Raw genomic sequence first — 27,763 nt, 5'->3', positions numbered from 1 at the left:
TGTAAGATCTGTCTGTCGTAGTTTAACCACTGCTCTATCATTCTTGTCTGTTGCACAGACATTCGGCACGAGCTGACAAACAGACAGACTACCCATCTTTTCTTAAAACTTTTAACATTTAAATAAAGTTACACAATTGACCCAATTAACATTTCGAAAACATTCTTATGATCACGCAAAGACAAAACACAGGGCCGATGAGGCGCAATGGAAGAAACCTTTAGGTTAACTCAAGACTTCAAGACAAGCTCTTTTCTACACTGAAACTTATGGGAGACTAAATCTAGATCTAATAAGCTTTGCTTATGCTTGAATGCATCTGTTCGGAGTAATCTTAGCACATAGTCAACATTGTGACGTGTTCGGTAACATTGTGACGTGTTTGGTTTCATATTGTAACAGGACATTCGCATAAGGCAATATGAATTAACTTATTAAGTCCCCAGTCCAGGCTAGCAGACTCTACCGACGGGCCTAATCTGCCTAAACTGTGCTCAACACAGAAGAAAAAGGTGCTTCTGTAGTTGTAATGTAAAGAAAGAAATTAGCCATTGATAGATTAATTTTATTTTATATCGGCCGTATGCATATTGTGACACTTATTATGGGGAGATCAATTTCATTCATCACCGTTTAAGTCGCCACATCATCATACCAATGTTCGAAGTGCCGGTCGCTTTCGCTGTAACTCCTTAATTCGCCTCTTCTTTCAATATTTCATATAAAGATATTAATTTGGTACTTTTTTTTAGTATTCAAAATATTTTTGTACTACTACATTTATTAAAAAACATACTTAAAAGCATATATAATCGCACAACTGAAATAACTAAATTAATTACTCTTTTACTTTCAAAACACAAAAGTTTGTCACGTGATAAAATTAAGCACATTTCCTTTTCTCGTCACCACCATAAAGACGAAGATGACTGCCCCATCAACGCCAGCAGTTGTGCAAAAAGCTGTTGTTAAACAGGTAATTTCTTTGATTGAGAGTATGTAGGAAACATTCCTTTATATATTATTCTCGAATGTGACTAATGTTAAGAATGTAGGCTATAACACGTTAAATTTAAGTCATCCCATATTTATGCTACAGTACAGCTAGCTCATGATTTTCAAATTTCACAGCTAGAATCTAGATCTAGACTAGAGTAAAGTTCCACGCGCGGTCACACATAGCGGAAAATTCCAAATTCCCGATTTTCATCGGGCGCTATTTTATAACCGTTTCACACAGAAACAAACCGAAAGCACTGTATTACTCCGCTGCCATTCTACTGTAATATGTATGAGTCATTTTGTATTCCTACGCATAGTATTTAAGATATTCATGTTTTAGTGACGTCCCTCCTTGCGATATTTTTTTTCCCTTTTTTTTTTGCCTGCGTACGCAAGAACCTGCTTGCCAACGAGCGTATTGTATACGTTTTGATCCAATTTTAATAATTGAAATAAATATTTTACACACTTAAACGTGTTGTTGATTGTATTATTAATTAATAGATTGCAAAAATAATAATTAAAAACATGTTAATTAAATTAATTAAAGACATTAAAAGTTGACCCAGTGATGACTCAAGGGACGCAACTATAATAATCATAACAAAGGGACGTAACAACCACTAAAAGACATAACGTAACATTTGCTTAGATATGCTTGTATGTAGAGACACAAACTAGATTTAGAAGAAGTAGATGATCGAAATAATTTAAAACAGCAGAAAAAAATAGAAAGTATACAGATTCTAGGCTTAGTTTGAAATATAGAGCATCTAGAACTAGGCTAGTCTAGCTCAAGTCGTTGGTTACGCAGCGATGTGAAACCACCGTAATCGACACCCAAGCTGCGGCCACCCCTATTTACCTATCAGGTTGCTTTATTAGCCTTATCTATCGTATGTACAGTGTCCCGCATATATTGTAGAAGCTATTTATAGTTAACCTAGTTATAAAAAGCTTTGATTGGTTGGTTTTATTCATCTCATCCGGGACCTAGTGTTTTTCATAGGGGGAACTAGAACCGCCTACGACGTCATACCTCGAAACTTTAAAATTAAAAAACTCGACTTCCAGAAGGAGAAAAACAAAAGAATTTGACCTGGATATATTTAGAAATGGACAGGTTTACAGCAGATATCGGTAGTTTCGTATAAAACATCAAAACAAATATTGTACGAAGCGATAAACAGGCGATGATCGCACCGGTGTTTTAACCGCGCGTGGAACTTTACTCTAGATCTAGACTCTAGATCTAGATTCTAGTGTTTTTATTTATATCAGACTAATTATTTGGGACACAAAATGTGACCACAAATAATAAAGCAGTAGGCTTTTCATTACAAATGCTGAAAAATTGAATAGACGCACCACCCAACTTAAAACTCAGTAGGCCTATTAAAAAAGCCTTTAAAAAAGGCTTACATTTAAAAGAATAGGATGGAAGTGCTGAAGAATAGATATTTAGAAATCTAGATATTAATTAGTAGGTATATAAAAACAGGTGTGTTGTTAGCAGTTTGGATACTTAGATTTTTAGCTTTGGGCCTAATGGTTAGAAATTAGGGTTTGTAGGGCTTGGGTTAGGGGAGGGGTAACATTGACAATAGCAAGTCATATTTGTATTTTGTTGACTACTTATTATAATAATGTAGTAATCAATTTAACTCTTGACAGGTGTTATCAGGTGATACAGTAGTGTTAAGAGGTCAGCCTAAAGGTGGTCCACCACCTGAACGGACTGTTTGCCTTTCAAATATAACAGCTCCTAAATTAGCAAGAAGAGCCAATCCCAATGTTGAAAGTTCAACAGAGACTAAAGATGAAGTAAGGCTCATTGTTAAGTTCATTACTTTAAAATATCAAGATAATGCCTTCATGCATACTAGTGTATTTTTATTTATCTCAATAATTACTCCCACGTAAATACATTCATGTACTTACATACATAATAGATAAATATAGATATATATATATAAATAAATATACATATATTTAAAATAATAGCCTATATATATATATAGGCCTATATATATATATATATATATATATATATATATATATATATATATATATATATATATATATATATATATATATATATATATATAATAAATTGTAAACATAGTTGTTTCTGTTATTCATCAGCCATGGGCATGGGAGGCTCGTGAGTATCTTCGCAAAAAACTAGTGGGCAAGGAAGTTGTTTTCACTGTTGAATATAAAGTTCCAGGAACTGGCAGGGAATATGGGGTTATCTATCTTGGAAAAGGTCTGTTTGCACTGATGTGTTGTTTTTTGTATTGGTTTTTGGCAAAAGTTTTACAAAATTAAACTGTAAATTAATAAAGTGAATCTATTACCAATTATTAATTTCTTGCATATTAAAAGAAAATGTTTAACCGCCATTGTCAAATGTTTTTTTTTTTATACTTCCAGATACCAATGGAGAGAATGTCACAGAATCTTTGATTGCAGAGGGTTTAGTTGATGTTAGGAAAACTGGATTGAAAAATGACGAGTTGGTTTTATTTGATTATTGGTTTTTTAAACAATTTACTGCACCAGATTTTAAATGTCCATAGTTTTTGCATTCAAATTGTACATATTGTGGTAGAACATTCTAGAAAAGATATTTACAGAGTTTTAACATTATTACCAATACAAGTTATCTATGAGCTTTCTTAATAGAGATTTAAGAATTAGCTTTTTTAAAATATGCTCTATCATGTCATTAATGGGTAAAGTATGTTTAAACATGCTATTTTAATTTTTTTTTTAGCAATGTTTCTATTTCTGTCTAGCCCAGCCCAGCAAAGGTTAGCACAGCTTGAAGAAGCAGCTCGGGCAGCCGGCAAAGGCAAGCATGCAGAGGGTGAAGCATCTAAGCACGTACGAGACATCAAGTGGGTCATTGATAATCCACGTCATTTTGTTGATTCCCACCACAATAAGCCAATAGATGGTAAGTTTCCTTCAAATTATTATGTGTTATGCTAATACTTGAGTAGGTCTCTACAACCAGTTTTTCTCTTGACAGCTGTTATTGAGCATGTTAGAGATGGCTGCACTGTGAGGGCCTTCCTGTTACCCACATTTGAATATGTCACTGTCATGTTGGCTGGGATCAAGGTATGTTCTGTTATTGGTTATATAGTTGGCTTTCATTTTGAATTTTTTAACAACAGTTATACTGTTAAAAAACTACAAACCAATGATGTATATTGGTCACCACATTTTTATGTGGACATTTGATATGGATGAGATAAAAACAGTCTTGTGTTTTCTCAAGAAATGTATGTAAAATCACATTATGTATTTTTTAAGTTTTATCCAAAAATCTTGCAACAGCTATGCCTTATGCGTTATTTACCTGTTTGGTGTTACACAATGGAAGTAAATTTTATTGAATTTATTTTATTATTGAGTTTATTATCAGCAAGCAGATGGCTTTTTAAGCTTTCATTTAACATTAGACAGTGGATTAGAATTGCTCTAAATAAAAATGTTGTTCCCAGTGTCCCATGAACAAGCAAGATGCTGATGGAAAACAAGTTCCAGAACCTTTCATGGAAGAAGCTAAATTTTTCACAGAGTCTCGGTTGCTTCAGAAGGATGTGAAAATTATTTTGGAAGGTGTCTCAAATCAAAATTTACTCGGAACTGTCATGCACCCAGTGAGTACTGATTGACAAACTATGATTCACTTTGTACGAGCAAGCTACAGGATGTCTTTTCTTGTGACAGTTGATAAATGATGATTTTATTTTGTTTCAGAATGGCAACATTACAGAGTTTTTATTAAAAGAAGGTTTTGCTCGCTGTGTAGACTGGTCTATGGGGGTTGTTACTCAGGGTGCTGATAAACTTAGAGCTGCTGAAAAGTAGGTATCTGACCAAACATTTGTCTCACTTCATTTTTGAAGAATACTTTGGCTTTTAATACTCCACAAATTTTTTTTTTTAGAATAGCCAAAGATAAAAAGCTGAGGATATGGAAAGACTATAAGCCTTCTGAATCCTCTGTCAATATTAAAGACAAGTCATTTAGCGGAAAGGTACTATTTTCTTGAATCATTTAATTAAAGCAATTGAGAACTTCAGAGAATTTGATGGTGATTTACTGAGAACAGTAGCGCTAATAATTTATAGATGTTTATACTACCTTTTACAGCTATAGTTTCTTCAAAAGATTACTCCATGATGTTATAATTTTAACATAATTTTTTTTAAGGTTGTTGAAGTTGTAAATGGAGATGGCCTTGTGGTAAAATTAGAAAACAGCTTCAAAAAAATATTTCTTGCCAGCATTAGACCACCTAGGTAAGCTTTCTTAATCTCTTCAGTGCCAAATATCTGGTGTTAAATGCAGTTCTATGCAGTACTTAGCAAAAGCTTAAAGATGTTTTTAAGTATTTTCAATAAAAATAAAAATCTTAAGACCTATTAAGGTGTCAATGTTTATACTAACAGGCAAGCTGAATCACAAGGGGACGCTCCAGTAAAAGAAAACAGTAATAAGAGAGCAAGACCTCTGTATGACATTCCTTACATGTTTGAAGCTCGAGAATTCCTTAGGAAAAAACTGATTGGGAAGAAGGTGATTATGACATTATATTCAACTAACTGCAGTCAGTTAAAGTTGCGCTGAGAGTTCAACCAGATGGGGATCATTATTAGGATGAAGCTGATTCAACAGCTCCCAATCCCAGCATCCCCATTTATGACCATGGAAGTAGATTAATGATGCTGAGTTTGACTTAATACTATTTCTTATTTTTAAGGTGAATGTTGAAGTTGATTACATTCAACCACCAAATCAAGGATTTGCTGAAAAAACCTGTTGTACTGTTACCATAGGAGGAATGTAAGTGCTTTGGTTATGTGCAATTTACAAATATTGTCTGATCTTAACCCTGGTCTGGTTAATTGTCTGTAAATTTTTCAAGCGGGATATGTTAGAAAATTATTGTAAAATATCCATCTGCATTTAAAAATTGAAGCAGAAATCATTATAGGGGAACATAGTGCTAGTTAAAATTGTTTGCATTTAAATATCTTACTGATTTGCAAAGAAAAAAATATTAAGCCTAGAAAAACTTTAAAACCACAGTTTTACCTCAATTTCAGTATTTAAAATGCTAAAACAATATGAATGTAGTCACTGAGACAACTTTTTAATATTACTATTATATTTACATTATATTCAAAGCCTAATTTATCAAAGTGTCTTATACATTTTAAGTTCAATAATTATATTGCCAGTAGTATCCAAACACTTTCTTAACATTTACAAATTGAAGAAAATTTAACAGCTAGAAATAGAAAAAGTTCAATAAAACAGTTTCCTAAGCCACACAAGAAAATACTTGCCAGCTTAGGCCAGTATGGGGTTAAAAATATCATTCCTTTATGGATTTGCCAAAAGTATTTGACATATTGTACAAACTTGTTTAAATTAAGGTTAGTTTTGTGAATTTATTCTGTGACTATATTTTGTTGTGAATATTTCAGCAATGTTGCGGAGGCGCTTGTCAGCAAAGGTCTGGCTACAGTGATTCGATATCGTCAGGATGATGACCAGAGGTCCTCACACTATGATGAACTGTTGGCTGCTGAAGCAAGGGCTGTTAAGAAAGGAGTGGGGCTACACAGTAAGAAAGAAGCTCCGATCCACAGGGTAGCTGATGTTTCAGGGGTAAGTTTTTATACACTTTGTCACGTTTGGAGGGACTATAGACATAAAAATATCAATCAAATGCAATTTTAATGCAAGAAAAATCAAACATTTGCTGTGTTAAAATTGTTTATGTTTTGAATTTCAGGATGTTCCAAAAGCCAAACAGTTTTTACCATTTTTACAACGAGCTGGAAAATCAGAAGCTGTTGTTGAATTTATTGCTAGTGGATCTAGGTTAAGATTGTATCTACCCAAGGAAACCTGCCTCATCACATTACTTATCTCAGGTAGTTTTTACAGCACCCTCATCAGACATACATTGTCAAATGTCTGTGTCCCTTTGTATATCCTTTCCCCCCAGTGTCTTGTTGTCAGGCAGTTAGGGCAGGTAAATAGTGCTATAAACTGTTCCAACAGGAATTGAGTGTCCTAAAGGAGCCAGAGGTCTTCCAAGTGGTCAGAATATTCAGGCTGAACCATTTGGTGAGGAGGCCTTGTTGTTTACCAAAGAAATGTGTCTTCAAAGAGAGGTGGGTCTTTATTCTTCTGTCTAGTTCTTATTGCATTATCCTTTCTCACATACACTTGTAGTAAAGGGAAATAACTTGTTCACTGTGATGACTTGTGCACATCTTATGAAAATTGAAACTTTCATCTATGCAGACATTTACATCCAACGCTTTGTCTGAGTTGAACCAGTTTTCTTTTAGCTGAAGATATTATTTTTAGTTTTGTCTAGTTTCAGTATTGATGTTACCAGTTTGTGCCTTATTTCAGGTGGAAGTAGAAGTTGAAGGCATTGACAAAGGTGGCAACTTTATAGGCTGGTTGTATGTTGATGGGGTCAATTTGTCTGTTGCTTTGGTAGAAGCTGGTCTTGCCAAGGTCCATTTCACTGCAGAAAAAAGCTCTTGCTACAAAACTTTACTGGAGAAAGAAGCCAAGGCTAAAGAAGAAAAATTAAAAGTAATCCAGCTACATTCATTTTTTATAAGCTTTACTTACAGTTCATTATGATGATTAATCCCAATTCTTATTCAAACTTTTTATAGTATATGCAGACATATACATCCAACGCTTTGTCTGAATTGAACTAAGCAGTGCACAATACTCCTTTTTACTTGTTTTAGTTGTGCTTAATTTAATTTTATTTTTAGATATGGGCAGATTATGTGGAAGAAAAAGAAGTGAAAATAGAAGAGGAGCCAGCAGAAAGAAAGATCAGCTATAGGAAAGTTATTGTCACAGAAGTCACAAATGAACTTACTTTTTACGTTCAGAATGTTGATAATGGTTAGTAGTGCACGTTTTCATTTGAGTTTTTTTCTTTCAATGTTTTATTGACTTGAACAATTAGTATTGAGTAAAATCTGTTTTCTAAATCAATTTGAATAGTTGTGTACTAGTTGTGTAAGTTCATGTTTAGATCCACTTCTCTTTAGTTACCTGACAGCCCATGGAACAATTGAAGTAGAGTTTACCTGTTTCTGTGGCCTAAATTGAAACATCAGAGCTGGGTGTACTTGAGATTTGAACTGGAGGCTTTTGTGGTTAGCAGTCGTACGCTCTACTATTCAACCACGCCATCCCGTCCCATCCACTTTTCTTTACAGATTACTTAACCTGACCTTAAAGCAGCAAGTAACAAATGACTAGTCACTATCTATTGTAGGGTCTCTGTACGTGGTTACACACCATCTTTGTATTGCAGGGTCTTTGCTTGAGAAGCTGATGGATGATTTGAGACAAGAGATGGAATCAAACCCACCACTACCTGGATCCTATGTGGCTAAAAAGGGAGATCTGTGCACTGCCCGCTTTTCAGATGATAACCAGTGGTACAGAGCTAAAATTGAAAAAATAGAAGGCAGTACCGCAACAGTACTTTTTATTGATTATGGAAATGTAAGTCTAACGTTTGTTGGGTAGAGGTAAAGTTTTGAAATAACACAACAAAGTATGCATGTTCAATAATTTTTTTTTACCAGAGAGAGAAGACCCCAGTTTCTGGTTTGTGTGCATTACCATCAAACTTCAGGACATTACCTCCACAAGCCACTGAGTATTCTCTAGCATGTGTCACTGTTCCCAATGATGTAAGTTTTTAAAACTTTTTTCTGGCACTTTGATAATCTCTGTTTTAAGTTTATGCTGACATCAAAGATGGGCTCAATATTATATCTTGATACCAATAATACTTTAGAGCCAACCAATTTCTTTATTAATTTGTAAAACAATTTAGCTTTGCCTGTTTTATTCAAAAGAGGAAAAAAAAATCACTGATTTCATGCTTATGGAGTGGGCTAATCATATAATTTTAATGAAATCAGATATTTTTTATTGTGTAGGTTTGAATTGTTTTCATGACAAAATGATCTACCATTTTAACAGGAAGAAGCCAAGCAAGATGCAGTTGATGCTCTCTACAATGACATAATAAACAAGACAATGCTGTTGAACATTGAGTATCGTGGAAGCCCAGATTTTGTGTCATTGAAACACTCAGACACAGAAGATGATGTGGCCACAGGGTTGGTGACTGAGGGTTACATGACAGTTGAAGCACGCAAAGAGAAGAGACTCTCCAAGTTGGTTTCTGAGTACCAGAAGGCCCAGGAGGAAGCTAAAAGATTGAGGGTGAGTAACTACAAATACTACATTCATCTTCTGTAAGGAACTTTATTTTTAAAGGACTTAACAATTCAAATCCTGTCTTATTGAACCTCTTTAACTCAGCTGATACAATATGCTCATATGAATTTACTTTTATTTTTGAAAATGAAGAAATCCATCACTGATTATTTTCAGAAAAACCTGTGGCGTTACGGAGATTTCCGAGAAGATGAAGCCAGAGAGTTTGGGTATACCCGCTAGTGGTGGGAAAAATCTATGCTAACACGAGTTCATTCTAGTTTTCTAATTTGTCTGTGTTGTTGCTAGTTCATTATGCAGTCAGTTCAACACCATTCAGCAATTTGTACAACCACACTGCCAGCTCCCCATGGAAATCAGTTGATGGGCTGTGTACTGAGCTTAGAACAATGTAGACTGATGTCTCCTACACAAGTACTCGCTAGGCATTTTAATTAATTTATAATAGAGCCATCTTCCTACTCTATTACTTTAAATAGAGCAATGCAGTCAGAAAATCTTTATTTATTCATGTATCCCTATTGTCCTCCCTACGGAGGTTTCCTCCAGTGTAAGACCTTTTTGGTTGTTTGCCCAGGACATAAATTTGGTGAGGAGTGTAACCTTTGACATTGTTTATGTTGACTCAAAGGAATGCAGCATTGTTGTTAAGTTTTCTTGTGCAAATGTGTAGAAAGTTTGTTCCAATCAACTTACTTTATGGATCTCTTGCTGAAACCTATTGACATGTTTTCTGACTGTATTCTGCACTCAAATGGTTAAGGGAATCAAAAGTTTTAGCACAGCTAACTAACGAGAGCATGCATTTTTCATGTTTTATCTTTAAGTATACATGCAACTGTGAGATGTTTTAATTGTAAAAAAATATTGCATTTAGATTTTTCTTTTGACAGGATCAAAAATAAATACACTTGTTTTGCCAAATAAATCTGTGCTGAAACTAAATGTGTTTTTGTTAATATTTGAAATATAGTAACAGAACAGCTTTAAAATAGGTATTCAAAATGAAATTTTTATAATGAAATTAAATAAAATTTAACACTTCCACCTGATAGAGACTGTTTTCATCAGAACAGAAACACCAAATTTATTGATGTATGTCCATTTTTAAAAAAGTTATGAATTTTTTAAAACTTAAAAAATGCGTTCGCTTTTTGAACAGTAAAGGGTCTATTTGAGACCCCTACTAACTTCTACAATAACTAAGTTAGAACTCTCAAATTTCTTGCACACACAGCCAGTAATACAAATAGCAAACCCAATTTTTTTCAAGGTAGTCAGACAGATATAAATAGAAAATTTATTCACATAAAAATGAGCCAAAGCACAATTTTACCGAAGTACGAAAAGGGAGACAAAAAGTTAATTTACAGTCATTTTTAAAAAATCATAGAAAATCAACTAATTAAGCCACATTAATAATATAAATGTTCTAAGAAAGGAAATTCAAACCATGTTAATATAAAATAAGCAGGTAAAGAATTAATAAAGAAAGTAATTAGCGAGACCAGATTCAGCAAGGTCAGTTTATAAAAATTAGAAATTTCATCCTTTTTCAAAAAATTATTAAAAAATATTTAAGTAAGGTATCTTAACAAATTTTACACCAACTTAAAGCACATGATGTTCTTAATATATAATAAACACAGAGACATAAAATAATCATTCTGCAAAACAATACAAGGCATCCTTCCTTAACGCCCAAAATCAAGAATTTTCATTACCTAACATCTTGCAAAAAGTGTTCTTACTTTTAAGAAAGTAATATAAATTGTGTAGGAAACATGTTAGCATTACTTTGTTATAAAAAACTAAATAACTATACTACTTCTTTACTTATATACTATAATAAGAAGAAATTCCATGCATTTTAAAAACTGACGAAGTAAGATAACTAATTAAACTGAAATTCTTTTTAAATTACCCTAATAGAGTTGTGATGTTCATCTAGTTTTGTTACTCTGGTTCCTAATCATGACTTGTTTAGCATAAATTTACTTGTTACTAGTATATTTATTTCTTCTAGTTAGTTATTGATCAAAGTCAACTTCTGGAAATGTCTAGGTCCTAACTTATACAATTATCAGAAATCTTAGAGCAGGTTCAAAAAGACAGGTCAATATCCTGATTGGGAAATTTCTCTATGAGGTTGGGTAGCATTGTAATTAATAGTCAATATCCTGGTTGAGTTTGTCTTCTTCAAGGTTACAGATCAAATTATGGAATCTAGTAAGGGATCCTTCCATTGGTCCAGAGTATAGAAAATGTCTGTGAATAAAAACAATTAATTAGCATTTCAAATATACTGACTTATATAACAGGCCTGTATATCTTTATACCAACTTAAATATCAATCATGTAACATTACATCATTATAAATAATAAGCAAAGTGCATACAATACTAACATTTGACATATGGTTTCCTTCAAAAGTATTCAGGAGTCCTGTTGTTGCTTTCACAACAATACAAAATTTTTGGTAGGCCAATGAGTTTCCCCTTTCTTTCATGTTAATATCTTGCTCTGTAAATAGAATAATAATAATATTAAAAGTAAGGCTGCTCAATGCTTTTTAGATATTAAATGTAAGCACTATAGATAGTTATACTACTAGATCTAAATATTAACATGAAAGCAATAGTGAATCTAACTAATCTAAGTAGATCTAGACTAAATCTAGAAACAACTTTGGACTAAACTATTATGGAAGGGGGGCTACATGTTATTTTAAGTCACCTTTACAATAAATCTAGAGATAAAAAATTTAAAAGATCGTAATATTCTAAAATTTAATGTAACTACTGCACATATATAGAATAGTTAACTATGAAATTAGGAAAGACAAAAAGAAAACAATGCTACAATAAATTGAAAGTATGCTGTTAACCGCTGCGGTAATATAATAGTTGAACCCAACACTACGAGAAAGTAAAAAAAACATGGCGGACAATCGGCTTGAAATATCGACAAAATATTGATAGTTTAATCGGCCGATGTTATTAACTAACATAATTTACTAAAACAAATTAAATTCTATCATCCTTTTAAACATCTTTTTGATTTAATTGCGCATTCCTTTTTTATTTCAGTGACCATAAATTAAATACAACTGACTTTTAAAAAAGGTTAGATAATTTTTTGGAAATTTTTTTTTTAAGCGTGGAGCAATTACCTATAAGCGGACACTAATATTCAAATGTATTAAAGCAGCAGTTAATCATAAATAAATAGAATATAGCTAGTAATATAATATGCATTCAACTTACCTGCACGTGTTTTTAAATCCACCGTAATCAACGAATAAACACAAAATCTTGCTCTGAACCGAGGTCGGGTGTTCCGGAATTCAACACAATCTTGACTCGAGCCGGCGAAATTTAGATGCGGGTCGTCGCGATTTGTATACATTGGTTTCATTTACTGCGGTCCGACCCCATACATGGAGTGTTCATTAAATCGTAACAGTTTTATGGCAAATTGGATGCCCTTTCGGAATATACAACTTTGGCGGCTGTAAAATTATTTTTTCATGGAAAAAAATCATTTTAAAATTTTAAATTGAACATTTTTAGCATTTAATTATATTATACAGCTGGCAAAGTTATACCATCTTACAGAGCTACCATTCTTCTTTCTAAATCAGTGGTTTCTAATTGCGTATGTATTATGGGGTCGGACCGCCGCGCGATGCCGCAACGCGACCAAAAATTTTTAAAACCGGCTTAAATTTTTCGGCTCATTTAGAATACCTATTTAAAAGGAATATTTTATTTCTCTCCTTCCTGGAGTAACATTTAGGAATGTACAAATTCCTTATCAAATCAGTGTTTCCACACACTCCACACCATGAGCTCAACACTGCAACATTCATTCTGAGTCAAGCAACACTAACAACTACCCCACATTTGGTCCCAACATTTTTTCTGTTAGCTCAAAATATTTTTACATTCGAACTTGGAGAATTAACTGATCCAGTAGAACAAATACCCTTCCCCCCCCCCCCCCCCCCCCCCCCCCCCCCTTACAAAAAGAATCAGGTGGCAACACAAATTGATTACAAAATGAACTATCCCAGCAACTTTACTAACAAAAGAATGAAACATTTTAAGTACAGTAAATAAATGCCATCATATCAGATGCAAAATGAACTTATACAAGAATGGATGCAAGAACAGCAAGTGACAAAGATCATAACAATTACTCAAGTCCATCAGGTAGCTAAGTAAGTCAGAGTAATGAATTGAAGCAGAACCTAAGTAACAGTTTTGTAATAGGAGTCACCATGAACATGTTAGGCATTGGCTGATGTTTCCTTACTAATCCCAAATTTGACAATTTTAGCCCTCAGCACTAATTTCTGTTTTGACCACTTGACTGTAAGACTTCCACTGTTCACTCTTTAATTTCTCTTTGTCCTCAGCAGCATCCCCAGATCCTGAATTATGCCCTATATCACCATTCATTTTGACAGCAGATGTTGTGCTCTGACCCATGACAGAGGCTACTTTTGAGCTAATATCATGTAACAAAACTTTAGAGTCCCATGCACAAGTATACAGCTGTGATTTGCTTGACCATGTAAGACCATGCACAAAATCTTTATGAGTACAGTTGCTATAGCTGGGGAAAAAATAAAGTAATTTCAATATTGGCACATTTGAAGTGTTATTGTAAAAGCAATGAAATATGATGCCAGTATCAGACAAAGCGTTGGATGTTTGCTGTAATCACAAATGTCAGGCAAAACTAGTCATCATGTTGGCTAACATAAAGGTGTATCTTATTTGTTATAAACAATCGATGATAAAAGTAGTTTGTAGTAATAGGAAAAAAAAGTAACTACAAACAATTTACAACTTTCAATTATTTAAAAACACAAATAAAATGACTTACACTTCTTTCATGCCATTTTCATCAATGGAAGAAACAGCAGCTTTACAGTCTTCACTGACAGATGCTATTAAACTGGTGCTGGCAAACAATGATCACATATGAAATAACTTCTTCATTCTCAAATTAAAATATAAACCATTCCAATTTTTTAAAATATAAAGAAAATGAATTCTTTTACTTTAACAATGTAACATTAATATTTACAAAAACTTCAAATGTTATTTCAAGACAATATATAGCTAACTAATGAGTGGATTATTTAGACCCTTACTTTTCAGGATTGAACTGCAGGTTACATACAAGCCGTGAGTGTGGTGTAATGGTAAGGTAGTTGTGCACACCAAGCCGCGTGTCCAGTATTGCTATCTGACCACTTTCTGTTCCCACCGCCATCTTGTTCGGATGGTCAGGCTGCCACCTAACACAGGTTGGTGTGTACTCTAGAGGGGATTTGTCTGCAACAGTACACAAACAGTGAACAACCATGAGAAGATAGTTAAGAAAGATTCTAGATGAAACTTTTGCTGCATAAAAAACATTTCAGACAAAGCGTTGGATGTTGATGTAATCAGTTCTCAGGTCAAAAGTTGTCATCATCATGTTTTTCAACAAGTTTAAATAATCAAATTTGTTCTCAGGGATAAGAGGATTTTATATATAAATATTTCAATATCTATTATTTATAATTACACTACAGAAAAATGAAAAAAATATTTACTAAGAATGCTAGCTGGTTTTTGCTTGCGTCTGTCCCATACCAATATCCTATCATCCTGAAAAATAAGTATAATTACTTTTATTTTGTGCTCTAAAAACTAACAAAAATAATTACACAAATGGTAAATAAGTTATTAAATATTTAAACTTAACTTTAATTTTAACTTCTGTACCAGTAAAACAAAATAATACCTTGGCTATAAAATAACATAATAGGTTACCTGAGAACATGAGACAAAGAGATCTGATTCTGTTGGGTGACAATCTACATTATACACAAGGTCACTGTGTGCTACAGAAGATAAAACAAACAAATAAGATCATAACAACCTAAAAAGTTCCTGACATGGGCTAAACATAATATGCCACTCAGACAAAGCGTTGGATGTAATATGTAATCATATAAAATCAGGATACAAATGATCATCACTGTGGCAAAATTAATTATTATTTTATAATAAAACATATCAGGTAGATGCATAATAAATAATAATACACAAGAACACATTCTAAGGTATTGTGATCCATTTTTAAAAAAATATTGTGAAGCATTATTAACATTTTGGCATTTCCAAAATGGAAGAAAATAAATACAGCAACAAATGCTTTGTCATGTAAAATAATGTTTAAGTAAGATCTTTCTCAATTCCTTTTTTTTCATTTCTTTAAACAGGCAGAAACCTAAAGAACCTTAGAAGGCAGAGACAGGAACCTCAACCTCTACCCCAAAATTTTGTGTCTTAGTAGCAAAAGCCTACATAAAAACAGCAATCTTACCTTGATATGAATGCAAAAGTGTTGTGTTTGATAAATCCCATAATTTAATACTGTGGATAGATAAAACAAGTTTTACTTGACAAAAACATTTTTCTGTCGATGTCAAGAGTATTGTGAACACAATTAAAACCAGCTAAATGTACCTACCATCTGTCATGGCCGCTGGAGGCTGCCTTGGTTCTATCACAAACAACAGAGACACTTGTTACAATACCATCATGACCAGTAGCTGCATGGGACAGGACAAATGTGTGGTAGTCGTCCTCAAGGCTCCACACAGCTATTCCACCTGAAATTGGACTTGATGTCAATCTTCATGTAAAGAAAACTCAATACAAATGTTTGGTGTCAATGTCCTTTGGAAGGAAATTACATACTGTAAAACTACTGGAAGATGCAAGAGTTCTGGAATTATTGATACTTTTCCTAAATATAAAAGACTAAAAACATTTGACTGTAATAACCCTGTACTGACCTGTGTCTAGCCCAACAAGAACATGTGTATTGTCCACCCACTTAGCATCTCCAATACCAGCCTCCAGCTGCACCCCAGCTGTACACCTGTCTACATCTGGAGCTGCCTCAGGAGTCTGATAGAACCATAGTGAGCCTAGCCAGAACCTTCCAGTCAAACAAGATGCTCCAAGTAGTAAGCCTCCATCTGAGAATAGTCAGACAACTTTGTACTCTAATGTAAGATATCATCCTGTTGTTTGCTATTGCTGACAGAGCTTTAGCAATTTATTTAATTATCTAAAATCCTGATGAGGTATTACTGAGAAAATGCATGCCTCAGGGAAGTGACAGATATTAAAGTGTAAGAAGTCTAAGATGAAATGTTTGTGTAAGTTATCGCTAAAACTAGTTTCTTCACGACCTGTGACAGAATTGTAAGACTTTAAGATGAAATGTTTGAGTAAGTTATCACTAAAACTAGTTTCTTCATGACCTGTGACAGTGTACAACACAGCAAACAGTATTGTAACAAGAGACTATCTTTATCTAAGAAGAGAAAAAAATATCACCATTGTAATATCTGACTAATAAATTATCTCACCAAAGCATTATCAGGGGATAAAAAACTACAGGTAGCACTTCCTGGCATGATTTCAAGTACAGAAGCCAGACCAACAGGCTAGAGCTTTTCTAGATATATTTTTCTTAATCTTATAGATAAGTCTATTACTTGTATGTTGAATGTAATAATAGTTCCATACTGAATTAACACATGCCACTTTGTAAGCCAATTACTAAAGGAGCACGAGGAACAACTGCTGCCTAACTATTCATGAAATACATTGTACAATAAGCAGAATATGCCACTCAGACAAAGCGTTGGATGTGGTTTATAATCATTTGAAAATCATGATACAACTGTCATCACTGTGGTCACTTAATCATTAAATGTACAGATTTTAAATATTCATTTTGTACAATATTTAAAAAGATATGTAATGTACTGTATAATTTCTTCAATAAAATATGGAAGAAAATGAATATGTGAATAAGAAATAAAACCAAACATAACCATAGTTAAATGGAACAAAATAGGATCAAATCCTCATGTAAAAACACATTAAGAAAGTAAGTCCTGGAGCATAAACTGGAAGGAGGCAGTAGGTGAATGAAGTAAACAATCAGGTAAACAAGTCAGAGGGGTCAATGATGAGGTCTGATACTGGCATTCTGACAAAGTAATTTTAAAACATACATATTTTTTATATGTATTAATATAAATTAAATGTCTTCTGAGCTTAAATGTTAACCTAGCAAGCTCAGTTTACACTAGGGAATCAAGTATAGGTAGTGGCAAATAGAGGGCATCTAGTACATGCTTTAGATATAACCACCAGCCCTACCAGTAACCTTTGACCTGCACATTGGCAAAGTTTCTACACAGATGCCTGATTTCATCAGATATTTCTAGAAGAGAATAGTCAGTTGGCTGGAGCTTACACAGGTGATGGTTATCATCAATGCCTGAGCAGATAAGATAAACCTTCACAGAATATCTAGCAGGCCTGGTCTGAAGTCATGGTGTTATCCAGTGAAAACAACTATACACTAGCAGACATTTTGTTGTATAACCTTCCAATGAGACACACATTGTTATTTACTTTCCTCTTAAGCAGACATGCACAAGTTATCAACTAGCAGAAACTCAAAAAATGATACTTGAACAAAATGTGAAGGGAAAAAAAAATCTATAGACCTATAACAAACATAAAACTAGAAATTTGTTATGACATGCAGAGAGGGGGGACAGGTGTCTGGAACCATTCAGACAACACTATTACAAGTATCTATGGTACAGCTCAAGAAACCAGTATCTACTAAAATCAGTAAAAAAAATATCTGAAGGTGGAGACAAAGAAAAGTCCCGCTGTGAGACCAGGAGAGCCCAAGAAACGGGGAGGTGGCGGTTTATATCTAGTGAGTAGTCTGCTCACGCGTCGACCTGAGCTACAGGGGAGGGGGGGTGAAAGTACATACACCGGGAAAATGCCTAGGCACTAACATGACCAGCTTAAAATAATAAACCTTTCACACCACGCTACAAAGGTTTCAGACTTCGATACATTTTAAAAACAATTTCTTGTTTGAACGAACTGAGAGTTCCTGCTCTGACTGGCCATTGTCCATCAAGTTAACAAGTTCATTTGACCAGGAAAAGTATGGAGTAAGACATGTAAGGCCTACAGGAGCACGTGTGGGGAAACAAACCCTTTGTTGCGTCATCGCGAGGTAGCGCGGGGGAAGTGTATGTGGGCCAGACATACACGGGGGATGGTTTACATCTTGAAAAAAAACAAAGGTAAACTGATCAAAGTAAGATGAGCAGACTATGACGTAGTGCTACACGTGTTCTTCTACGCGTTCAAGTCGTGTGACCAAAACCCATAGAATACTTGCTATACACATTTCCACTACTCATTAGTCTAGCGTATTGTATATTTACATTCAATTAAAGAAAAGCTGCTAGCCTTATACACGTTACGTGGGTAAATGTATCAATATTGACTACCCTGGGTATGAATAGAGGGCGTCAGTTGAAACACGGCTTAGGCTCCAATATTCTCAAATGTATTTCTTTTTATTACTTTGAAACACTATCAGATTCAAGTGTGTGTTTAACCACCAATGTTACATTTATCGGGGCACATTAAAAACACGTAGGAAATACTAGTCTGGGTAGGAAGAGACGTGACGCGTGGGCCACATGTAAACACAGGTAGATGTGTATATAATTCATTGTTGAAGGTGTGAACAACACAAGACAACGGTGTTATGCCTACATGCATCGCGTGTGTGTGAGGACGTCTTGATGGCAGAGCATTGCCTACAGTGAACCCATATTGGCCATATGGTATGAAACTTACTAATTAATGGTCGACGCTAATACCAGTTTAAAAAACAAGAGCATCATTCACTAGAGTCCGTTATAGACATAGACCTGACACAAGTGGCTTGAGAACGATCAACGACAAACCGCACGATTTGACTGATTACTTTCAATACTTTCTTCACTCAAGACTCAATACTCGATATAACAGAATGAATGATGTTCTGACGTAGACATAAATCATCCAAGTAAAAAGTAACCACTAGCTACGCGTGTCGTATTTCGATTAAATTGGTCTCATATAATAAATGATGTATACGGTGCCAGTATAGCTGAGCGAATCAGGTCGGATAATAGGGGAGCCGAAGTATAACTACATCCGTTTTATTGTCGAAATATAACTACATCCGTTTTATTGTCGAAAATTAAAATATTATGTTAACAAAAAAGGCCAATAAATTGAGATTGAGTGGAGTAAGGCCGGTTTATACATGTTCAGAAACGACAGATTGAAGCAGCCCAACAAGTTACAGAGAGCCGCTGACCTATACGAATCTATTTAACGTTGTGAACAGTGGATGCAGGCTGAATTATGGGGGAGGGGAAGCAGACATTAAAGCAGAGTGCTAACAGGCTACGCGATGAGAATTTTTAAAAAAGTCCATGTTAAAATCTGAATTCTTTGTGACACAGGGGCGACTAACCTTTCGATGCCCACATCGGTGACACAGGACGGACTGCTCTCGCAAGGAGAGAAATTAATAAGTGTAACAAAATACCAGCCAGCACAACTCACATTAAAAAACACACCCAAACCGGAGGGGAGATACACGAACAAAACGGGAGACACACGAACGACCGCCAAAAAAAAAAAAGATTCTGTGACTAGCAACCTACGAGCCTATGATTAGACAACGATACACTAACCCGTGGATTACTATTATGCGAATCCGCGTCTGAACATCAAACACCACATGAAATAGCGGGGAACAATCACCCCATTCAAGTTTAATTAACTTAAAAAAAAAACTCCCTTTAAAAACAAGTGATCAAGGATCATAGATTTCCCATGGAAAACTAATTTCAGCTTTATCTAAGCGACATGAGACCAGAGCTTTAAACAATTTGTCATGACTGTCTACGTCTTTTGTTTATAGACAAGGAATACAAGTTAAATAAAGAAGGGAAGATGGAGAGACGATCCAAGTGATATTTGATAACAGAAAAACAGGCAAATGGGAAGACTGTACGGCGGACACATGAACTGAGGGACAGAGGCTAAAATACAAGTACCATAAGGGAGAGATTTTTTAATGTCTTGAAATAAGCCCAGCCAAGAAGAAAATTATTCCTCGCCACGTCTGGGAGACGAGGGGGGGGGGGTGGGTAGGGGTGGTGGAGGGTAGGAAGATGTCGGGAAAGCAATAAAACGAAGAAGATGAAGAGGTTAGCAGACCACTAACAAGGTTTAGATAAGACTTGGGAAGGAAATATTTTACTTCTCGGAAATGGTTTTGATACATCTTAAACAAAGTGAAACAATTAGCATAGCTTAAAGCGGAGCACACATTTACAAGCTGAGATTGACAAATAATAGACTAGATTTAGAAGACAGGTCACCTAAACACTGATCGTAACAAGAGCTAAATGTACCGGATCACAGGGGGCTTCGAGCCTACCGTTCAGCACAAAGATAAAAGAGTTACTTCAGTTACGGCGAGGTTCTAACAACTCCAACCAAGCATGGCCTCTGTAACCAGACAAGTTTTTGAAAGCGGTCACGAAAGTTATTATTCGTATATATATGGTGCAACTAGACAACCAGAGCCGGCCTGTGATAACAGAACGAGGTATTTCTATATTAAAGAAAGCCTTCCGGTAGGAAGCACCAGCAAATCTATCCAGACGGCACAGTTAATGCAATAAGCCGTGCTGTGGCCCTCCTCTCTCCCCCACATTCAATATGGAAAACGCGAGAAATAAATTAGCAGCATGGTAGATGAAGTTTATTACATTGGGAAACCTCGGCATATTGTCACAGTTAAAAGCTCTTGAGGTGAATGGTTGAAAACAAAGGTGTCAGTGTAAGCTGTATCTGAAATGTGCAAGCCTTGGGCCAATAAATAAAGAGGAGACACTGTGTTACACATGTTGTAAGACAATATATGTGTGAAAGATAAGCTATTCACCACAAACTCTAGCATACAGCAGTATTCAAGAGGTTTTTAATGTCACTACCAGCCAGACATTACTAAATGCTGTATTATGGGTGTGAAGTAGAGGGGGAAAGGGCAAAGCGGTTTATTTTTAGACCAGGCTAACCTAATGTCACACTTCATTTACAGTAGCTTAATATAAAGTCTACTTGATGTTAATATAGTTCAGGACCCTTGTATACACCAGTATTTTCACTGACGGCTGGCGGAGGATGAGTGGCTTCAACTTTACAGTCAACGCCTTTTGTTTACTTGTCTAATACGACTAAACAAGAGACGGCAGATAAATGCAATAGTTATAAACTAAAAACGAAATATGGATACTTATCCCACCCCACTAGTCTATAAAATCAGAGGTTTGCTGTAAGTATAGGCTGACTTACACTAGTATGGTGTTGTGTGATCAGAGCGTTACTTTTGGTGGAACCTTCAATGTGTACTAAATCAAGGTGGAAACTATAGGCGCGCCAGTGCTAACCTGTACAGGGTACGCTACATAAACATCGGCCCATGAGCCTAGTGTATTAAACGTCAACTACAGGGCATAGATGAATCTGTTATGGTTTTAACCCATACACTGGTAGCTATATACACCAAATTAGTTTCCATGTGTTATTACCTCAGGGTTTGTCTACCGTAACTGAATATTCCGTCAGCACATCAAAGACGTGACTAATGTAAGAAAACTCCGATGGAAGCAAGTTCGCAGTGTAAAACCATACACTGACGACAACTGAGAAATTTAGAGACCCCATAAAGTGACCTAGCTACATGACAAGAAAATATTTTAGTTACACGTGTTATGGTCTAGTTCCTTTAAATATACATTTAAGCACACGTTAGAATTAAGTAAAATACATGATTTTTGCAACACAACATCAGTAAAAATCCAAGGATCTCAAATTAGCAAAATATCGATGGATCACCCATACAATGACATTATGACAGCATCTAAAGGTATGACAACATTGCTGGCCAACGTAATATAAACAGCGGAGAAAGGAATGCCGACTATTCTTGTCAACAAAGTGTGCATCGAAAGAAAACACGAGGCAGTCATCCATATACTAGTGCACACGCCTACATGTACACACACGTATTTTGTATTTGAATTACCGCTACTTTCAGTATTTAGAGGGCATTCATCAGTAGTTGAGCACGATAGCGCGGACAGTGATGTGGTCGCACATTTGTTTGACCACAGAGTGTGTCAGGGACTGACTGACCCATGAGGGACCTTTGTTTGAACCAGTGCTGGGAATCATCATATACAGCCTCCCACCGATATTCAAACATGAAGAATAGTTCACATGAAACTCTGCATTTAGGTTGTCGGGCAAAATAGGCCACATCATTAAAAATAGAAATAAGAGAAAAGACGACATAGTGTAATAAACAACACGGAGAGAACTGATCAAATATCTAACAATGCGATATCACAGTACATTTTTAAAAAGAGGCATGACCTGTATGAATAGCGTGATTCAGCCTCCGACCTTCCATCACTGTCAGGGGTAATTAACCTACAATTACTTTCTGTTTCAACATATGGCTCTGGGGCCTAGTGAGTCAAGCGTGAACCTGTTTTAATCATGTCCGGAACGGTCAATACATACATCAGTATGGCTCATTTCACCGTAACAGTTTGCAATTCTCGTCAAGTTGATGTCGTGCTTGTGACAGTAAATAAAAACACGAGCTTTATACAGAGGGTGAAAAATGTGACAGCAAGAGACGACGTCCCCAAATATTTCCCTATCTGACAGGAGCGTGCCACTGTGTACAAACACCGGCAGCTTGTTGACATTGACACGCTACAACAACCAGCACATACGCTATGGCTATTGGTCAAACATCGCTTTTACTGCCCAGGTCGCTACATCCATACCTTTGTGTCCCATACCTTTGTGTCGATGGCTGGTTTAATGTGCTCATTTGACCAATATGGGCAAGTTAGAGGTTTTTTTTAAAGGGGAGAGGGGGGGGGGAGAAGAGAAGAAGTGGGTACGTACGTACCAGACAGCAATTGTCATGGAAGTTTTTATTACAAAAATGCACTTTAGAAATAAGCATAGACCACGATACCCAACCCTAATTTAAAAAAGTGTCGAAACTCTTTGAAAAGCCAGCACCCACTATTCTAGTTAGCTTTAAGACAGTAAGCAACCATCAACTGACATTACCACCACACCCCTAGATTTGACAGTCAAAGCTAGACTGTAAAAAGAAAGCTTTGAATGAATCAAAGCGTTATAGCAATAACAGTTATTATAAGACACAGTTCGTTGCACTGTCCTCATTCCACGCACCGCCAGCAGGCTTAGAGAAAAAAAAATGAAGCAGGCATAGCTTCGTTCTTATGAAGTAAATGTCTTTTGTTGACATAAAAGCTTGAGGAAGGTGATATAGGAGACATTAAGTTCTAGTAAAGCCAGCACCTACACTGTTGAAATGTGCACACAGGCCCACTCATCTCACAACAAACACAGTTAACTGACACAGCCTATCAAATACTTATGTAGACAGAAAGAACAGTCAAGGCAAAATAAAGGCTGTCACAATATATCATGCCATTGCCAGGGTCAGCTAGGTAGGCAAATCCAGTCAAGATTTGGTACACCACTCAGCTGGATGAGAATAATGTACCTAATGCACACAGTAAAACATGTATGGTTTTGTTGGTATCAGACTAGTCAGTCAGTGACAATGGGACGGAGTGGTCTAGTGGTAGAGAGCTGGACTGCTAACCTGTAAGTCTTGAGTTCGAATCCGGGTTCAAGTCAGTAGACCGTCCCTGAGTCCATCCAACTCTGATGGGTACCTAACTCACTATCTCTTCATATGCCGAGGTCACAGAAACAAGTGAACTCTACTTCACTTGCCCCATAGACAGTCAGGTTTGAGAGTGAAACTTTGCTTATTTTAAACACAGATAAAATAATCAACCTATGACTTGAACATTCCTATACCAGTAAAACAATTATTTAAAAAACAATGCTGTATGTAGCCCAGACAGTGGGAGCAATGTTTAAATAAAATGTATTTAATATTGAATACATACAATTATTAAAATAGACTATTTAAAATGTATGTAGTGTCATTTATAAGAATTTTTAAAAAATGGTGATTTAAATTACATGACATCATTATTGATGCCAATGTATATATTTATAAACTGTCAGAAATAACGAGCATGTAAATACTTCAGAGACCCTTAATTCCTCTACATGTATCTTATCTACTTAACAAAGGGAATTAAGCATTTGGGTATTTTTAATCTACATCAAACAAAATCTCAACATAGAAATGAAATTGATACCTTTTAAGGTATTAATATTTACTTTTATGTAGGGGGGGGGGGGTGTTAAAATGTATTTTGCCTTTGAATGAATGTGCACTTTCCATTCAATGTGGTGCAGCTGAAGTAGAATTCACCAGCTTCTCTGATCTATGCATATGAAGGTTTACTGAGATCAGCACTACTCTAAGCATACTTAACTATCCTTCACTGCAGGCCCTACTACTGCAAATACTCCTAATATGATATGCTTAAGGATGTCAAGAAACTTAAAAAAAAAAAGATACCCCATCGGTACTGCATCAGCTGGTACTTGCGTGGACCAGTTTTTACACTACTATTACCAACAGACAACAGTCTCAAAGTGTTGTCAACACTAACTATAAAACAGTACAGTAACCATAACCCAAAATGGCGCTAAAATTTAATATTGCTCTAACACTAGTAATACAGCATTTTATTTTTATAAAAAGAAGGGCAGGCAAAGAGAGAAGCTACAGAAAGCTGGAACATGAATAGACTTATTTATTTGTTGACACTTTTGTATTATTAGTTAGGGAAATTTAATTTGCCCAATTTATTAGTGTATTAGTTTAAACCAGCATTAAATGACATTAATAACTAGGACTTAATAAATTAACTATTCACCAAACTAATAGTACAAATACAAAAGTAAGACTATCCATGTTCATATTTTTGATAGCTTGAACCAAAATATTAATAAGCAAAATACAGTAAAAATACAATGATAATTTAGGCTATAGCAAAGGAATTTCCTGCAAGGTACAGTTAAAAAACAATAGGCATAGGACTAAATATTCTCTGGTACTCAGGACTTCTGTAGGCTACCTATAATTTTAACAGTTAACTTTCAATCACACGAATTTAGCTAGGCTAATCAAAATAAACTCAATCCCGGAATCTAAACCTAAATATCTTGATCAGCAGTCTAAGCTCTACCATGTGATCATGCCATACCCCAACATTGGTTATACTTAGTTTGGCCTCTATCCCTATTTTCTAATACATTAAATGGGCTATTGTATAGGTATAAATTCAAAAAGCCTATATTCTGGTAGGATATTTACTGTGAATAGAATAGGTCGATTTATATAAATTTGGTAGGCTGGTAGTCTAATTAGAATACTAACCTAATTATAATTAATTCAACATCTGACACTTTGAGTTTGTGTAAGCTTGATATTGATAATAAGATAGGCCTAATAAATTTGTGGATTTCGGTCAGAATGAAAAGGCTTAGGCCTAAACATAAAGTTTAGGCCTTCAGAGTAATCTAAAGTTAACTTATTTTACTAGAAAGGTGAAGATAGTCCTCAAGGTAGTAGACTAATGTGAGTGTTCCAGGAATATTTTAGGCCTAGGCTTAGGGCCTATAAAAAAAAGGCCTATATTTATTCTTAATTTTCACTTTAGTGCTGATTGATAGATCTAGGTCTAGCTAGAATTTAGATCTAGATCTATTTGATTGACGCATAGAATCTAGATCTAGGATTCGAGAAATTAGTGCTAAAATTTTGGAATTTTCAAAAGTCAAAAGTAATAAAATAAAAAGACCCTGACCCCGTCAATTAAAATTAATAAAATTATAAATCTAGGGCGGCTAACTAGAAGCTAAATAAATATTAAATTAACTCTCTAGATCTAGGCCTGTTATATCTATTATAGATCTAGAATTAGATCTATAATAATAAAATAAATGATTGTTGAGTAAAGTTTAGTTAGAATAACCAAAACTGGCCTAAAACTAAAAGAAAAACATTTTAAAAAAGGACAGTCCTAGGCTCCATGTAACTGATAACATGAAACAAATTATTTTATTATAACATCAGTTTGATCCAAAGTCTACCCACCAGCATGACAGTGTAAGACATCTAACTGCCTATCCATGGCATTTGGTGTTTGAAAATGATCCATGCTGGAAGTTGCTAGGATAGTTCAGCGATACGCGGGCTGCTATTCGTTTGCTTTGCTGCAGATGATGGCGGGGCCCACTCTTCAGTCAAAAACCATGTGCTAGTGAAATATAACAATAAATTAAAAAGAAATAAGCTTGGCTGTGCTTTGATTTTAGTAAAAATGTCTTTGTTTTTATATAGATTTATAGTACAATAATTAAAAAGCAGTTTTAAATATAAAATTTTACCTAGGATAAATATATCTATTTCTGCGATGTTTTTCTTTAAATAAAAAACGTCGACTTCCAAGTTAGCACAACAGCAGAAGTTAAACTTCATCAAAGGGAGATAATCCATTTCCGGTAAATAAGTCGACAAGAGTTGATTACCTTGATTGTGAATTTTTGTATCTAATTACTAATTAATAATATCAAATAATATTTTTATATCGGCCTAGTCATGTCGCCTAGTCTAGGCAGGTATTGTAAAATCCCTACGAGTTTATTTACAGTTTCCTTCCTCATATAATTCTTAGGAAGAAAATTATTTGCTGTTGTACATACGCACAAACTCAAACTTTTATTAATAAAAATGATTGCATTCATTGATTCTCAATTTTAAATCAAAAATGTTCATCAAGTCTTCTTGTAGTCTAATGCTAAGCCAATTTCTTCTCATGTGACCATAAGCAAAATCACATCCAACTAGTAATTCAAAATACAAATATTTCCAACATTATTTTCAGCCCAGACATTCCTAAAAACTTCTTGTCCTGTACTCTAGGTGAACCTGTGAAGCCATTAGTGTTCAATTGTCTTTTACTCTTTATCCACTCCATTATATCCATCTTACACCTTGGATCAGTGCCTCTCCTAGTGTTAAACCCGTCCATTTCCTGATGTTGTGATTTTTGTCTGGCTCTTTTTTCTGTGTCTTGTATTGTTCCTAGCAAGAAAGAGAGGGTTCGTAGTTTTATGACTGTCAGAGGGAGAGGGTGTCAGATAGTGTGAAGTCACACACTTTTGCATTTAAATAATGTTACAAACTGAATTTTAGATATTATTTTGGGTTTTTAGACAGCTCTTCCTGTTAATTGTAAAGAAATTAATTAATATACTCTACACTGACAGAGTTCAGTCAAAACTTTAGAAAGAAATCACAATTCTGAGGGGCGTAGGCTCAGGTGTGACATCATTTTAGGGATTTGCGTCTGGCTTTTTGTGTGTGTGAGGGAAGTAAAACTTGTAAAAAAAATCATTTTGGATGAAAAAC

The 27,763-nt window shown here is 35.0% G+C and overlaps 3 protein-coding genes across 3 annotated transcripts; 1 reads left to right on the top strand and 2 right to left on the bottom strand.

Moving 5' to 3' along the window:
* The first annotated feature begins 851 nt into the window (after positions 1-851).
* Positions 852-10,276, top strand: LOC131939303 (staphylococcal nuclease domain-containing protein 1). Its single transcript, XM_059297524.1, has 21 exons — positions 852-976; positions 2,677-2,826; positions 3,148-3,271; positions 3,439-3,520; positions 3,804-3,964; positions 4,040-4,131; positions 4,518-4,676; positions 4,777-4,883; positions 4,967-5,057; positions 5,234-5,322; positions 5,473-5,599; positions 5,784-5,866; positions 6,514-6,697; positions 6,825-6,966; positions 7,097-7,209; positions 7,457-7,645; positions 7,837-7,972; positions 8,391-8,584; positions 8,668-8,775; positions 9,071-9,316; positions 9,488-10,276. Exons 1-21 carry the CDS (start codon positions 926-928, stop codon positions 9,551-9,553), a joined length of 2,694 nt encoding a protein of 897 aa, XP_059153507.1. The 5' UTR covers positions 852-925; the 3' UTR covers positions 9,554-10,276.
* Positions 10,277-10,936: 660 nt separating this feature from the next.
* LOC131939307 (uncharacterized) lies at positions 10,937-13,064 on the bottom strand. The gene is made up of 3 exons (XM_059297529.1): positions 12,598-13,064; positions 11,739-11,854; positions 10,937-11,599 (listed from the first exon to the last, which is right to left on the bottom strand). Exons 1-3 carry the CDS (start codon positions 12,746-12,748, stop codon positions 11,558-11,560), a joined length of 309 nt encoding a protein of 102 aa, XP_059153512.1. The 5' UTR covers positions 12,749-13,064; the 3' UTR covers positions 10,937-11,557.
* Positions 13,065-13,343: 279 nt separating this feature from the next.
* Positions 13,344-26,835, bottom strand: LOC131939305 (methylosome protein WDR77). Its single transcript, XM_059297527.1, has 10 exons — positions 26,740-26,835; positions 26,447-26,609; positions 16,194-16,379; positions 15,866-16,007; positions 15,719-15,768; positions 15,163-15,233; positions 14,943-14,997; positions 14,496-14,679; positions 14,225-14,302; positions 13,344-13,951 (listed from the first exon to the last, which is right to left on the bottom strand). The coding sequence occupies exons 2-10, from the start codon at positions 26,508-26,510 to the stop codon at positions 13,669-13,671; spliced, it is 1,113 nt and encodes a 370-aa protein (XP_059153510.1). The 5' UTR covers positions 26,511-26,609; positions 26,740-26,835; the 3' UTR covers positions 13,344-13,668.
* Positions 26,836-27,763: the final 928 nt, after the last annotated feature.

The sequence above is a fragment of the Physella acuta genome, unplaced genomic scaffold (genome assembly GCF_028476545.2).
Source record: "Physella acuta isolate Inbredline_101_S28 unplaced genomic scaffold, ASM2847654v3 ptg000273l, whole genome shotgun sequence".
NCBI classification, from domain to species: Eukaryota; Metazoa; Mollusca; class Gastropoda; family Physidae; genus Physella; species Physella acuta.
The sequence above is the reverse complement of the archived record's forward strand: the minus strand, read 5'-3'. Positions and strand labels throughout refer to the sequence as shown.

What these genes read in the sequence shown, in the direction of transcription:
- LOC131939303 (XM_059297524.1), top strand. Translation starts at nt 926, where the DNA reads ATGACTGCCCCATCAACGCCAGCAGTTGTGCAAAAAGCTGTTGTTAAA. An exon ending in TCATGTTGGCTGGGATCAAG is followed by an intron (nt 4,132 to 4,517) that starts GTATGTTCTGTT and finishes TGTTGTTCCCAG; the next exon opens with TGTCCCATGAACAAGCAAGA. An exon ending in CTAAAGAAGAAAAATTAAAA is followed by an intron (nt 7,646 to 7,836) that starts GTAATCCAGCTA and finishes TTTTATTTTTAG; the next exon opens with ATATGGGCAGATTATGTGGA.
- LOC131939307 (XM_059297529.1), bottom strand. Translation starts at nt 12,748, where the DNA reads ATGAAACCAATGTATACAAATCGCGACGACCCGCATCTAAATTTCGCC. An exon ending in GGATTTAAAAACACGTGCAG is followed by an intron (nt 11,855 to 12,597) that starts GTAAGTTGAATG and finishes TTCTATTTACAG; the next exon opens with AGCAAGATATTAACATGAAA. An exon ending in AAGGAAACCATATGTCAAAT is followed by an intron (nt 11,600 to 11,738) that starts GTTAGTATTGTA and finishes TTTTATTCACAG; the next exon opens with ACATTTTCTATACTCTGGAC.
- LOC131939305 (XM_059297527.1), bottom strand. Translation starts at nt 26,510, where the DNA reads ATGGATCATTTTCAAACACCAAATGCCATGGATAGGCAGTTAGATGTC. An exon ending in TGTCTTACACTGTCATGCTG is followed by an intron (nt 16,380 to 26,446) that starts GTGGGTAGACTT and finishes GACTATTCTCAG; the next exon opens with ATGGAGGCTTACTACTTGGA. An exon ending in TCTTGTTGGGCTAGACACAG is followed by an intron (nt 16,008 to 16,193) that starts GTCAGTACAGGG and finishes GTCCAATTTCAG; the next exon opens with GTGGAATAGCTGTGTGGAGC.